This window comes from Pollachius pollachius, assembly GCF_949987615.1.
Source record: "Pollachius pollachius genome assembly, chromosome: 16".
NCBI lineage: Eukaryota > Metazoa > Chordata > Actinopteri > Gadiformes > Gadidae > Pollachius > Pollachius pollachius.
This window is the reverse complement of record NC_136949.1, coordinates 20,069,549-20,084,971: the sequence shown is the minus strand read 5'-3', so window position 1 is coordinate 20,084,971 and position 15,423 is coordinate 20,069,549. Positions and strand designations below refer to the sequence as shown.

The 15,423-nt window shown below is 43.5% G+C and overlaps 1 protein-coding gene across 1 annotated transcript; it reads left to right on the top strand.

Moving 5' to 3' along the window:
• Positions 1–679: 679 nt before the first annotated feature.
• slc30a2 (solute carrier family 30 member 2) lies at positions 680–13,843 on the top strand (the record flags this gene model as incomplete). The annotated part of the gene is made up of 8 exons (XM_079753383.1): positions 680–762; positions 5,352–5,557; positions 9,302–9,448; positions 9,771–9,924; positions 10,390–10,609; positions 12,512–12,617; positions 13,017–13,151; positions 13,698–13,843. 8 exons carry the CDS (start codon positions 680–682, stop codon positions 13,841–13,843), a joined length of 1,197 nt encoding a protein of 398 aa, XP_079609509.1.
• Positions 13,844–15,423: the final 1,580 nt, after the last annotated feature.

Sequence of the window (15,423 nt, the reverse complement as noted above, 5' to 3'; positions counted from 1 at the left end):
AGTAAATAAAGTGAAACGGTCCATTCCACCGTCTGCAGACTTTAGATAGAAAAACTGCTTAACCAAAGTAAATACAAGCATGATATAACTTATTAGGCCCTATATCCTAATTTAATTGTTAGAGATGTAAGTGTTTTTAATACAAATGGCCAAATATATAAATTACATTTTGTTAATTGCACATAGATAAAATGGGTTCCAAATACAAACAACAATTACAAAATACCAACAATTATTTAAATTGTTATTTCAACATGTCATTTTAATAATTCCCAGCATAAGTAAAGGCGAAGGTTCAAGGCAAGTTGGACAGGCTCAAAGAGGAAGAAGATGTGTGATGAATTTGTTTGAAAAGGTTATCGTGGAGTTTTTACCCCTTGCTTCTGTAGTGGAGCGTGCTCTGTATCAATGTCCAACCCGCCCCTCAGTCAGCCTCTAGCAGCCCCAGGGGAGACACGTCCCGGGTCTGGAGCCCGCCCCTGCATCAGCCTCACACCTCAGGGGAGACACGTCCCGGGTCTGGAGCCCGCCCCTGCATCAGCCTCACACCTCAGGGGAGACACGTCCGGGAGGACGGTCCAAACCAAGGATTACTTCTCCTGCGTCGTCCAACACATGTAAACGGACAGTCGAATTGAAGCAGAATCTGCAGAAACCCACCTTCATTCATAGAAAGAGAATGGATAATAACCGGAAAAAAACGGAGACATCGCGACTCATTCATGACAAAAATGCTCAAATGGATTCATTGAAATCGAAGGGGTGAGATATGTGAAAGCATGTTTCATTATTGTGTTAACCAACATACGTATTTGTGTTCTGAAGGTGTTTGATTAAATATATTTCTCTCCGTGTTGCATTTAAAGACCTGGCATGATCTGCCTGCTCCGTGCATCAGCAATAGCTGTAAACCAGGGGTTCCCAACCTTTTTTGTTACCGGTAGTAAATTTGAATGCCTTGATTTCAAGATGCATGATTTTTAAAGGATGAGGCTGTTTCTCAAGACGGTTTATTTGTCATATTCAAAACCAATTCAAGCAACCTTAATGAAATGCTTGAGTATCAGGCTCCCTTCAACATGCATAATATAAAATTAATACAATTTGTAAGAGAAGCACAAGAAAAGTCACCTGAGACTTCAGTAAACACAAAAGTAGTGCAAAGACACTGTGCATTTACAGGGCTTAATTTACAGTTGTTTGGTTGCATATTGATCGATTTAATGTACATGTATTGGTATGTGTGGACGAAATAAAAGGACTCGTAGCCTACAACATACGCTGCTCTACCTTCCGCTGCTCTAAAGAAAATGTGGGCTCATATAGTTCCATGTATTACATTTTAAATAAGAATTCCCCCCGAAACCCTCTGATTTCAGAGGACATGTGAGGACAATTAAAAGTGCAAGTAGGCCTAGGACGATTTAAATAAATACACAGGCACAAATCCCATGAGTGGTTCAAGTGTAAAGGTATAGGTGGCTTTATGTGAGCTTCAGCCCGGGAAGCGGCCTCTAGGCGGCGGGCTGTGGTGCAGGGCGAAGCGGCAAATGAGGGCCACGCTCGGCTGCTCTGTGGAGAGCGGGTGACGGATGGAGCGGAGGACAGGGAGCAGCAGCTCATGATGTGTCATTAGCCCATTTCCCCGAGGACCGGCGTTCAGGATGAAGAGACAGGTTTCATGTGGTCTACACGGCCTTTATCACCTCTTTTAATTAGCTATTAGACCTAGGCCTGTGGAGGTAACCTCTGTAAAATGTATTGTTTGCTAGGTCAAACAGATATTTGACTTAGCAAATAAAATAGATATTTAAATATAAATAAAAACACATTATCTTTATTTTGCAGTATGTTCAACAAATAATAGGAACAATTTTATAGGCTATATAATTTTGCTAGACCTATATATTTAAATAAATAAATATATATATATATATATATATATATGTAAATTGACGAGCAGCACCGGAAAGACGAGACGGGAGCCCAAGTTCAGCAATTCACTGCGGTTCCGCGCCCACACCGCACGACTACGTACTGCCTTTATGAACACCAACCGGTATATAGCCTACTAAAACACACGCAAACCATTCATCAACCGTAAAACTTTCAGTAATGGTGCAATGAACGCAACATGAACACAAGATTCACAAATACACCCCAACGTCGATCAACGTCCCCAACCAATAATCGATTAGTTTCGCAACCCAAAATGACCCAGGAGGGCCCCGAAAGGTCCAAACAGATAGGAAAGACCCCTCTCAGAATCCCTTGCTTATATATATATATATATATATATATATATATATATATATATATATATATATATATATATATATATATGTGTGTGTGTGTGTGTGTGTGTGTGTGTGTGTGCGTGCACGCGCTTGTCCCCGTGACGGCGGGACTTCCATGCAGCCTCTACCGCAGTAGCTGATATGGGGACTGTATGGTTATTCTAGCGTCTCTACTGCAAAGGCCCGTTACGGCCTCGTGTCAGGCCTTGCACATTCGTTGTTCTTTTCTGCCACTTATTTGCATACATATAGTTCACCCGCCTTCTCCAATTTGTCGAATCTCGAATTCAGTGTCATATTAGCGGGTCATCATCTTCAACATAATGTTAGAAGAACTTCCTGAAAACTGTACAGGGACTTTCCTCTTGCTTAATGTTATACATATTGGCCTTTTCTCTATTTTGACAATATTGATATGATATCAGAAGATAAAAAAGCAGTACCCTGCATTACCAATCAATTTTAATGTCAAACAGTATTATATTATACAACATCACTCTCATGGTAATACTACATATATTATACACATCACTGATTGAAATACTACTTCAATATTATATCATACACATCACTGATGGTAATACTACATCTGTATGATATTATACATCACAGTGATTGTAATACTGCATCAGTATTATACGTACTATAAAATATCACTGATGGTAATACTGCATCAGTATTTTATTATACAACATCACTGATGGTAATATTACATCAGTATTAAATTATATATATATTATTATTATATTCAATATTTTGCATGCGTACTCCAGATAACGTCTCGGCCTGTTACAGTTCCGGGACATTAAATGATTCTCATTATTTTGATTGACTCAATCAGAGAGAGACGCTCATAGCCTGCATGTCCTGGTCTGATAAGGTCCTGTGAGGGATGGCTGGCCAGATTCAACCCCCCCCACGCACGCACGCACACACAAACACACACACACACACACACACACACACACACACACACACACACATACCGGACACACACACACACACACACACACACACACACACACACACACCCCTGAGAGGCCCGTGCATAGTGTTAGGCTTTACTTGTGTGATATTTAGATATAAACATTACAATAGAAAAAAAAGGTACAAATTATTTGCAGATGTAGTTTCTGGACTCTTTTCCTGAGGTTGAATAAATATATGGTTATGGTTAATTATGGTAGGGCTGTATCACATGGAAAAAACTATTAAGAGTATTAATATAATCCGTAAACCAACAAAAAAGCTGTCTAATTCAATATGTCTCTCTATTTAGAGAACTGAAATACCCAGCATACAACACATCATTTCTTAATGACCATCCCTTGTTAACTCCAGTTTGGTTAATGGGAATACTGGGAGCATGCGGCGTGGGTGTTGGTACAGTGGGTGATGAGGAGACAGCTGTTAGTCCGCTGGGATCCTGGAGTCATTTCTCTGAGACTCAGACCTACATTGACTTTACACACTGTCAAGTATATTGGTTTAACGTAATGACCGACTTTAACCTCTCTCATCACTAAACGGACACTGCAACATGATTATATTATACAGAGCTCATTATAGTCAAGCATGTAAGGCGTAGTAGGGAGTATTGTTATGTTAAACTATAAAAATATTGGACATTTGGGATGACATTACATAATATATGATTACAAATATATCATAAATACATCCTCAATAAATGAATACATCTTAAACAGTATATAACGGTTTGAGTATTCTGTGTGTGTGTTTGTTTATGTGTGTCTTTGTATGTCTGGGTTTACAATTGTGTTTCGTGCATGTGCGCATGCTGGTTTCAGTGTATGAATATGTGTTTGTGTGTGTGTGTGTGTGTGTGTGTGGTGTGTGCATGCATGTGTGTGTATGAATGTGTGTGTGTGTGTGTGTGTGTGTGTGTGGTGTGTGTGCATGCATGTGTGTGTATGAATGTGTGTGTGTGTGTGTGTGTGTGTGTGTGTGGTGTGTGTGCATGCATGTGTGTGTATGAATGTGTGTGTGTGTGTGTGTGTGTGTGGTGTGTGTGCATGCATGTGTGTGTATGAATGTGTGTGTGTGTGTGTGTGTGTGTGTGTGTGGTGTGTGCATGCATGTGTGTGTATGAATGTGTGTGCGTGTGTGTGTGTGTGTGTGTGGTGTGTGCATGCATGTGTGTGTGTGTGTGTGTGTGTGTGTGGTATGTGTGCATGCATGTGTGTGTATGAATGTGTGTGTGTGTGTGGTGTGCGCATGCATGCGTGTGTATGAATGTGTGTGTGTGTGTCTGTGTGTGTGGTGTGTGCATGCATGTGTGTGTATGAACGTGTGTGTGTATATGTGTGTGGTGTGTGCATGCGTGTGTGTGTGTGTGTGTGTGTGTAGGTGTGTGGTGTGTGCATGCATGTGTGTGTGTGTGTGTGTGTGTATGAATGTGTATGTGGGTGCGTGCTGTGAGTAATTGAGTCGGTGCTCAGCAGTGGTTATCTCCTCTGAGGGGGGGATGAATGATCTTTTTCCACCTCATTAACCGCATCTCCAATTGTCGTCCTCATTGCACACAAGCCCTATCGTACGGCACCGTGTGCGTTGTGTTTCAGTGTGCTGTTTTGTGCAGCGTCCACGCACCTGTGCACGGTGGGAGAACGTCCCGGTCAGCGATCTGCTCAGTCTGTTGGTTACATTGATCAGACTTGAGCACTACTGCAGTGGCTCACTGTGTCAGGGGATGGGCTCACAAGCCTCCACGCCTACACAATGATACGCAGGACGCAGTGAGAATCATATTCTCTTCTTAAGGGGAACACAAATTCAAACACTATCAGATATAAAAAAATGTGTGTGCCATTTTACTCTTTCTCTTAAGGAAGGTTGTATTTTATCAACAGTGAACAAATGGAAAATAAATACTGTGTTGACGATCATAAAATACATATAACCACATTTAACCCAAACCCCCCCAAAAAAACCCTGTTTAGAGTTCACCTTCCTCTTTAAAGAGGAAGTGAACTCTGAATGTTTTTTTAATCTAATCTAATCTTATCTCATCCATTCTCATTTCATCCCTTGTAGCACGTTTCCAGACTCCCAAGGGGTACACCCTAGTGTCCAGAATGGAGGGACGGCCGGCACCGTCGAGCTCCACAGACCAGTTGGTTTACATTGCCATGGCAACAAGGCCATGGAGTCTGAGGAGAGGGGGGACAAACGACTGGCCGTGAAGAAGCTCTGTATAGCCTCCGCTGTGTGCCTGGTCTTCATGATCGGAGAGGTCATAGGTGAGAGCTTTACGGACAGCAAGAATACTTCACCCAGAATGTGATTAATACTGATGCTCTTAGATGACTCTTATGAAGGTATAGGAAGGGATAGTCCTGGTAACCGTGGTGTACTTAATATCCAGAAAGGGCTATGTCTATTCATGTCTTCTGGGTAATTGTGGTTTAGATATTTATTGTTGTCAATGTGTCATTTTGACCCTGATATGACCACAATATATATATATATATATATATATATATATATATATATATATATCCTGCAGGATATTCCCAAGAATATGGTCTAGGACAAAGCCCAGGATATACCCAGTGTTGAATAGAGCCATACTATTCAGCAAGCCTCCTTCTACCTCCATGGTTTGGAGCCACCCACTCTTACCACACAGGCTCTTCATTAAAGGGTTACTCTATCTATCCTGCCCAGTTCCTTTGTTCTGTCTGGCAGCAGACAGAACTGACAGGCTCTCACACACCTATGGTTGTATGTGATAAAGTGAGTTCATATGTTGTACTTTAATGGTTATTTGTATGTTGGATGGGATTGAATGCTTTAACAGTATTGCTTGGTAAAAGCTATAAGTGTTTAGTGTCTATTTGGCGGACTACAGATCAAATATTGTGTGTAAGTGCACACTGCACATAAAGCGCTAACTGTAGCTCCCTTATTACCTGAATTTCTTAAGTTATGTCATTGTTAAAGGAATCTGTTCATGTTATGCCGTTCTCTATAATCCCAGCAGTGGTAGGCTTACCCGTCACCGTCCTTTGTTATTCATTGTTTTTTAGGTACCTAAGTGTGATGTTGTACAGTGGCCAATATTTTGTTATTGTTGTGTTTTTGTTATTTATAGAAAACCATATCCGTCGAGCCCCATTATCTCCTATTGCGCTTCATGTGTGGAGTGACGATAAAGGCTTGAACAGAAACATCATTTGGCCCTCCTACATTCTTACCAATGTACCATGATGAGGATCTCCTGTGAAGTAATCCTAGAAAGAGATCCTACGTAACCAGGAAGTACCCAGGGTATACCAAGGGTATCCTCTTATACCAGGATATACCCTTGGATTACCCTTGGAAATACAGAGGATAAACCTCAGGATAACTCCCAGGATATACCTTGAAGTATATCTTAGGGTATACCCTGAAGAATATACTGGGTATACTTCAAGATCTTCCCAGGATATACACAAGAGCCACGTTTTAATCTGTGTATGATCTTCTGAGACCAATCTGTTAATTATCCCCAGAGTAAACACGAATGGGAACATGGGAAAGCAGGATTTAGTTACTATGCAACAAATAGCTGGAATAAACTCCCTGAGGATTTAAGACTTGCCCCAACTCTGAGCACCTTTAAAACAAGACTGAAGACTTTTATGTTTGCTTTAGCTTGCTGCTAAATCTTAAATACATTGCATACATTACATTAATCTTGCCTTTATTTTCTATTTTATTGCTAAAATACTTTTTTAACTTTGCCTTTATTTTCTATTTTTACCAGAGAGATACATGATCTGATACCAGAGAGTCTGTTGTAAGGATAAGGGTTTGAGACCCGAGTTCTTTCTGGGTTAGAGTCCTAGAATCCGGGTTGGAGTCCCACAATCTGGGCTTGAGTCCCAGAGAAAGGACCAAGTTCCTTTAGGTCGGGTTGGAGTCCCAGAGAAAGGACCAAGTTCCTTTAGGTCGGGTTGGAGTTCCAGAGAAAGGACCAAGTTCCTTTAGGTGGGGTTGGAGTCCCAGAGAAAGGACCAAGTTCCTTTAGGTGGGGTTGGAGTCCCAGAGAAAGGACCAAGTTCCTTTAGGTGGGGTTGGAGTCCCAGAGAAAGGACCAAGTTCCATTAGGTCGGGTTGGAGTCCCAGAGAAAAGACCAAGTTCCTTTAGGTCGGGTTGGAGTCCCAGAGAAAGGACCAAGTTCCTTTAGGTCGGGTTGGAGTCCCAGAGATGACTATGAAGGATGCTCAAGAATATGCTTTGTGTGTAAAAAATCAAAGGCAAAACATCTTACTTTTGCCTTTGATTTTTTAGACACAAAGCATATTCTTGAGCATCCTTAATAGTGTTTTCGGTGGGCGCAAAACTCAATCTCGTCTAGGGCTACCATAGGGCTAGAGCCGGCTCTGGCCTGGAGCAGGCTGCTGCTGGCCTCCGTAGCCTGGAGCCTTGAGCCTGCTGCTGGCCTCCGTAGCCTGGAGCCTTGAGCCTGCTGCTGACCTCCGTAGCCTGGAGCCTGCTGCTGCTGGCCTCTGGAGCCTGCGGCTGCTGGCCTACGTAGCCTGGAGCCTGCTGCTGTTGGCCTCCGAGCCTGGAGCCTGCTGCTGGTGATGGCCTCCGTAGCCTGGAGCCTGCTGCTGGCCTCCTATCCTGGAGCCTGCTGCTGGCCTCCGTAGCCTGGAGCCTGCTGCTGCTAGGCTCCGTAGCCTGGAGCCTGCTGCTGTTGGCCTCCGAGCCTGGAGCCTGCTGCTGCTGCTGGCCTCCGTAGCCTGGAGCCTGCTGCTGCTGCTGGCCTCCGTAGCCTGGAGCCTGGAGCCGGCTGCTTTTGATCCTGCTGTAGGTCTTTGGGCTCATATCCAATCTTCCAAGGAACATAGCTAGGCTTCTGCAGCTTATCATAATATTCACTCAATCCTTTCCTGTAAGCGGTTAAGCAATCATCAGCAAATGATACAAGCCTTTTTAACTTGACAAACTCTCCATGTGGTTGACATCCCCCAACGAGTAGTAGACACAGCTGCAGTACCCTGCAAGAAGAATAACCAATGTTTAATATGCTCACACTTAGGCCCCGCTCATACGGAAACTATTTGTTTAGTGAAAACGCATAAGTCTGGTGCGTTTGGGCCGACCGTCCAGACGGATCCGGTGTTTTCGGTGGCCAAAAACACCCTTTTTTTTTAAACCTTTTTGACCCATAGAGGGCCGATTTGGCCAGCGTTTGGTTTCTATGTTCCCTTTGAATCTCAAACCTAGTATTAGTGTCACAGGAGGAGGGGGGCAGACTCAGCCTGCCTCTATGTTGCTCTCAAGGAGAAGATACAAAAGCATTGAGACGATTGAAATTCATTTTATAAAAGGAGACGGCCTTCTCACATCAATAAACATAAAGTTTGGTGGTCAACAGTTAACACATTTAAAAGATAAACAATTAAAAAAACTACAAATTCTAAATACTATAAACCACAATAAACAATGCACGATAAGTATCAGTTGCTGATGTTTTTTTTTTTTTAAATTGGTGCACCCCAATTCATTTAAGAAGAGTAGGACTGTTGCAATGATGTGTTCCCGTCCTCCAGGAGGTTAGGACTGTTGCAATGATGTGTTCCCGTCCTCCAGGAGGTTAGGACTGTAGCAATGATGTGTTCCCGTCCTCCAGGAGGTTAGGACTGTTGCAATGATGTGTTCCCGTCCTCCAGGAGGGTAGGACTGTAGTAATGATGTGTTCCCGTCCTCCAGGAGGTTAGGACTGTAGTAATGATGTGTTCCCGTCCTCCAGGAGGTTAGGACTGTTGTATTGATGTGTTCCCGTCCTCCAGGAGGTTAGGACTGTAGTAATGATGTGTTCCCGTCCTCCAGGAGGTTAGGACTGTAGTAATGATGTGTTCCCGTCCTCCAGGAGGTTAGGACTGTTGTAATGATGTGTTCCCGTCCTCCAGGAGGTTAGGACTGTTGTAATGATGTGTTCCCGTCCTCCAGGAGGTTAGGACTGTAGTAATGATGTGTTCCTGTCCTCCAGGAGGTTACCTGGCCCACAGCCTGGCCATCATGACAGACGCTGCCCACCTGCTGACGGACCTGGGGAGCATGATGGTCAGCCTGTTCTCCCTATGGATCTCGTCCAGACCTCCCACAAAGACCATGAGCTTCGGCTGGCACAGATCAGGTTCAGGAACCAACTTTATTTTTATTCAGTATTGTCGACTCCTACACGCTGAAACTAAGAATGAAATGAGCTACGGTAGACAACGAGGTCGAGCCCAGCATCCAACTGAGCCGCATTACGAATAGCAAAAGCAGGTGACCCCCACAAGAGAGACCAAACCTCGCCTACTGCCCTCGTTATTATCAGTGACTTGGTGAACTACGGGGGTTAGAGTCTCACACACACTGAAGAGCTGTGGTCTATCTTACTCCGTTAGTTTATGGACCCAGTTCCTTCCCCATTGCTAAAACCATAAGGTTCTGCTTCTTTATCCTGGTGTCAGAGATCCTGGGGGCCCTGGTGTCCGTCATGTCCATCTGGATCGTGACGGGGGTCCTGGTGTACCTCGCCATCGAGAGAATCGTACGCAACGACTACGAGATCAACGGCCACGTGATGCTGCTAACCTCTGCCGGCGCCGTCATCGTCAACATCATGTGAGGCGTCAGGGATTAATCTTAGTACTGGTCTAGGTGGTTCTAAACATCAGTGCTGGTCTAGGTGGTTCTAAACATCAGTACTGGTCTAGGTGGTTCTAAACATCAGTACTGGTCTAGGTGGTTCTAAACATCAGTGCTGATCTAGGTGGTTCTAAACATCAGTACTGGTCTAGGTGGTTCTAAACATCAGTACTGGTCTAGGTGGTTCTAAACATCAGTACTGGTCTAGGTGGTTCTAAACATCAGTGCTGGTCTAGGTGGTTCTAAACATCAGTGCTGGTCTAGGTGGTTCTAAACATCAGTACTGGTCTAGGTGGTTCTAAACATCAGTACTTGGAATCGTATGATTCTGCCTGAATATATAAAGGTATTAAATACATTATGACTTGTATCCCAAAGCCTTACAGTGAACTATTAATTATGTTTATTATATTGTGACTCTTTATATTGTTGTCATTCTAGCATGGCTTATATTCTGCACCACTCCACTACCTTCCATGGCCACGGAGAAGGTTACCACCAGCTAGATGACAACGGTGTGAGTTCCACAGCTCACGGCCACTCCCACACACTCCTCGGTGGTCATGACAACACCAGTGTGCGTGCAGCATTTATCCATGTGGTCGGGGATCTGCTGCAGAGTGTCGGGGTCATGGTTGCCGCCATCGTCATCTTCTTCCGGGTAAGTCGTCCTTCTGTCACGATACACATCCTGTTGTTTGCAACGTGGTAAACAACATCCCTTTCTGCCCCCCAGGCTGCCCCAACAGAATACACACTCAGAACACACACTCCCTACAGAACACACGTTTAGAACACACACTACCTACAAAACACACATACACTCAGAACACACACACAGAATACACTCAGAGCACACACTCCCTACAGAACACACACTCAGAACACACACTCTGAACACACTCCTATGTAAGACGCCTCCTATGAATGGTGAAATATCACGTAATTACAACACAAATGCACCTGCGATTGTTTTGCCCCTTAAAGTTAAATGATTCTAGCATTTCCTCAGTTTTCCGGTTCCGTGATGATGGGAGGGCTTCTTTCATTTCCTACCACACAAACCCAGGAACCTCTTGACTACGGGCCAGACTTTGTAGTAGGATACTGATCATCTCCCTTTTCTTCGTTGTTCGGGTCTCCGCTGAGAGCCCTGCCTAAATGTAACAAAATATTTTGAATGGCTTCCTTTCATTACTGTTCGCCGTAACTGTTATTATTTTGGTTTAAATGAGGTGAGATATGTTTCATCCTGACAACTGAGAACATTATGTTATGACTGGCTGGTTCAAAACTGTGTTTATTATTTGGGAATAAAACGAGCTGTGTTGAACTGCGTGCTCTGGACTGATAGAGACCTTAATGATGACCAAACAACTGAAGAGCTCATCATATGGCCCCTCCAAAAACACTGCTCTTTGGACAATGGGCTGTTTTTCTGATTTATCAAATTATTGATCTGTTTTCTATGTCGCTATGCAAATTTGTTATTGTTATTCAAATCTATTTTTACTCTTTCATGTTTTTAACTTGTGTATGAGGGTTAAGTACATTTTCATGGTGAATTCCTGAATCCTTTATAAGGTGACTGTATCTTCTTAAATTAGACATTTAGACAATTAGGCAATCCTTAACAGAACACACTTTCCTTATCCGGACACACATAAAACACTCCGTACCAGAAAACACACTCTTTATTAGATCACACACTCCTTATTAGAGCACACACTCCATACCAGAAAACACACCTCTTATTAGAGCACACACTCTCCATCAGAAAACACACCTCTTATTAGAGCACACACTCCGTACCAGAAAACACGCCTCTTATTAGAGCACACACTCCGTACCAGAAAACACGCCTCTTATTAGAGCACACACTCCTTATTAGAGCACACACTCTGTACCAGAAAACACACCTCTTATTAGAGCACACACTCCTTATTAGAGCACACAGTCTGTACCAGAAAACACACTCCTTATTGGAGCACACACTCCTTATTAGAGCATACACTCCGTACCAGAAAACACACTCCTTATTGGAGCACACACTCCTTATTAGAGCACACATTCCTTATTAGAGCACACACTACTCATCAGAGCACACACTCCTTATTAGAGCACACACTCCCTATCAGAGCACACACTACTCATCAGAGCACACACTCCTTATTAGAGCACACACTCCCTATCAGAGCACACACTACTCATCAGAGCACACACTCCTTATTAGAGCACACACTCCCTATTAGAGCACACACTACTCATCAGAGCACACACTCCTCATCAGAGCACACACTCCTTATCAGAGCACACACTCCCTATTAGAGCACACACTACTCATCAGAGCACACACTCCCTATCAGAGCACACAGTCCCTATTAGAGCACACACTACTCATCAGAGCACACACTCCCTATCAGAGCACACAGTCCCTATTAGTGCCTGGGCTTTCTGCTCCGCTGCACATCCAAAGCAGTTGAAGGTTTTGTGGCGTCAGAGGGCAATATCTGATACGGCTCCGCCTCACCATGACTAGATCCATCTTTCTCTATATCTTCAGCCTGAATATAAAATAGCAGACCCCATCTGCACCTTCCTGTTCTCCGTCTTCGTCCTCGGGACCACCCTCACCATCCTCAAGGACGTGTTCAGGATCCTCATGGAGGGTAAGATTGGACAAGAGATACACAATTTAATGTCCTCCTCATCCCACTCACTTCTGAACCACCTGAGAGAGCTCCAAACGCTTGGCAAAATCACAACTGGACTGCAAACCAACCTTTTTTGTTTTTCTTTCAATCTGGCCTTGCTGTCATCTTAGGCCTCATGTAAAAAGCTGCCATCCATTGACCTCCTGTAAAACTGCCATCCAATGACCTTGTGTGTAAAGCCATCCAATGACCTTGTGTGTAACTGCCATCCTATGACCTTGTGTGTAACTGCCATCCTATGACCTCGTGTGTAACTGCCATCCGATGACCTCGTGTGTAAAGCCATCCAATTACCTCGTGTGTAACTGCCATCCAATGGCTGTGTTTGTAATGCTCTGTGTGTTTCTGTCTTAGGGGCTCCCAAGGGGGTTGAGTTCAGCTCAGTGAAGGAGGTGCTGCTGTCCCTGGAGGCTGTTAAGGCTGCACACTGCCTTCATCTGTGGGCCCTTACCCTGGGCCGCTCCCTGGTTTCTGTTCACCTCGCCGTAGGTCAGTAAAGGGAGGCTCCGGAGGAAGAGGGAGGTCTGTGCACCACAGGCAGAGGGCCGTTTATATTATTCTCCAATTTCATACAACCTATATTGCTGGGACCATGTTCTTGACATGGGATACACACTAGAGTGACTATTACTCACCTGCGCTAGTCCCTGTAGACATGGGCTAGACACTACTCTAGTATCTATACACTAGAGTACTGAAAGGTATATCATTTGTTTTGGACTCAGAGCTATCATTCAAAACAAGTTATTAAGGAGAATTGAATAACATCGGAAATAGTTATTTTACAGACCCGTACTAAGCTGGAAACTTTGAAACAAAGTGCAAATCCAACCGAATGACATCAACGTCGGTTGAGTAAACAAAGTCAAACATGATGTGTCACTACACTTTAGGCCCTCGCAAATAAATAAAATAATCCCATTTAGTGGTTAGGGTTAGTTTTAGAGACCCCCAGACCAGCCATAAATCAAAGAGTTTAGGTTTGAGACGTCTGCTGGTAGGGATTTGATTAACTCAGCAGCCCCTCCTCCTCAGGCGAGGGGGCGGACCCCCACCTGGTGCTGACGGAGGCCACAGAGCTGCTGAGGACCAAGTTCGGCTTCACCAGCGTCACCATCCAGGTGGAGCCCTACTCCACCGACATGGACCACTGCACCCACTGCCAGGACCCCACCACCTGAACACACACACACACACACACACACACACACACACTCTGGTCTGAGCACACACACACACACACACACACACACACACACCACACACACACACTCTGGTCTGAGCACACACAGAACACACACTGCCTGGTCTGAGCACACACACACACACACCCTGGTCTGAACAGACACACACACACACACACACACACACCCTGGTCTGAGCACACAAACACACACACACACACACGCACGCACACACACACACACACACACACCCCCTGGTCTGAGCACACACAGAACACACACTGCCTGGTCTGAACAATAATCAGAATAATCTGTGGTCTGAAGCAGCACCACAACTACAGCCCCCACTGCACTAGCACAGGGTCGCTAGCCTGGTCTTGGAAGTTTGTGTGTTTAAAATAAACATTGTCCCTTACACACCTATACCACATATAAGTAAAGGGCGGAAGTCAGCTTTTATCATTTATCTATCAGTACTTGGAGAGGGAGAGGGATTTTTTTTCATGAAACAAATCCGGTATTGGCTTCATTATCTGTAACAAATCAACTCTCTTCAAAGTGAAAACTTGTTTGTCACAGCTTCTCATTCATTAGTCATCTATTTTCATCACCATATACAACCAATATGCTTCATATAGTTTCTTTGTTCCCTGTTCCTAATCAAGTTCAAGGACTTTCTGGAGTACAATTCTGTCGTCAGAATAATGTTCCTTTCACATGAGATGGGCAGAGCAATCAGGTCGAGGAAAGAACTGATTTCCACAACTGCCACTTTTCTCCTTGGATAATATAGTTCTACCACTCCACTGTGATTCATAACACTAACTGCTGCATGAACCAGTCTGTCAGTTATTATATCCCTATGACCAAGAGAGCAACTGGGAGACCTTTCCTGAAACATGCAACCATGACCCTTTTAAAGGATCCAGCCGACAAACAGCAAGCCAAACGGTCCAAAGTGTTCTTTGGTAATTAATTCTCCAGATACACTGAAACCAACATTCAGCTGAACCATCATTAATGGGTACTCATTCCAAACCAAACATTTGCATGGTTACCTGTTGGAAATAATATATTGACCATAGTCATAAAGAGATATATTTAACTGTGAATATCAAATGTTTTTCTGATGTACGAAAAAAAAGTTAACATACAAATTAAATAATGATCAAGGCATCCATTTGACTATTTGACCATGGTTTCAGAGCAAAGAAAGCATTTTTTTGGCAGTTTGGTGGAACAAAATATTTAAAATCATTCCAAAATCAGTGAGTATAGTAAAAACAATAGATGCAATACTTTCCATTGGTGTTGCTGTATGTTTTCTGTGGGTATCATTGGAGAATGCGTTGTCTTTTGTACTCAAACTGTCTGTGAATTACTGTAACACTGGATGCTTTTGTAAATAAATTTCATGTAATTTGTGATTTCTTTAGTGCAAATATTTTTGTAAATATTAGTTTCATTGTAATCATTCTCAGAGGTATTGTTTGTTAAAGCGTTTAATTCCTGAGTCCAAAATGTGCTGTTCGATATTTTATGTGTACATGTTCAAAATAATTTTTTCAAAGACTAAT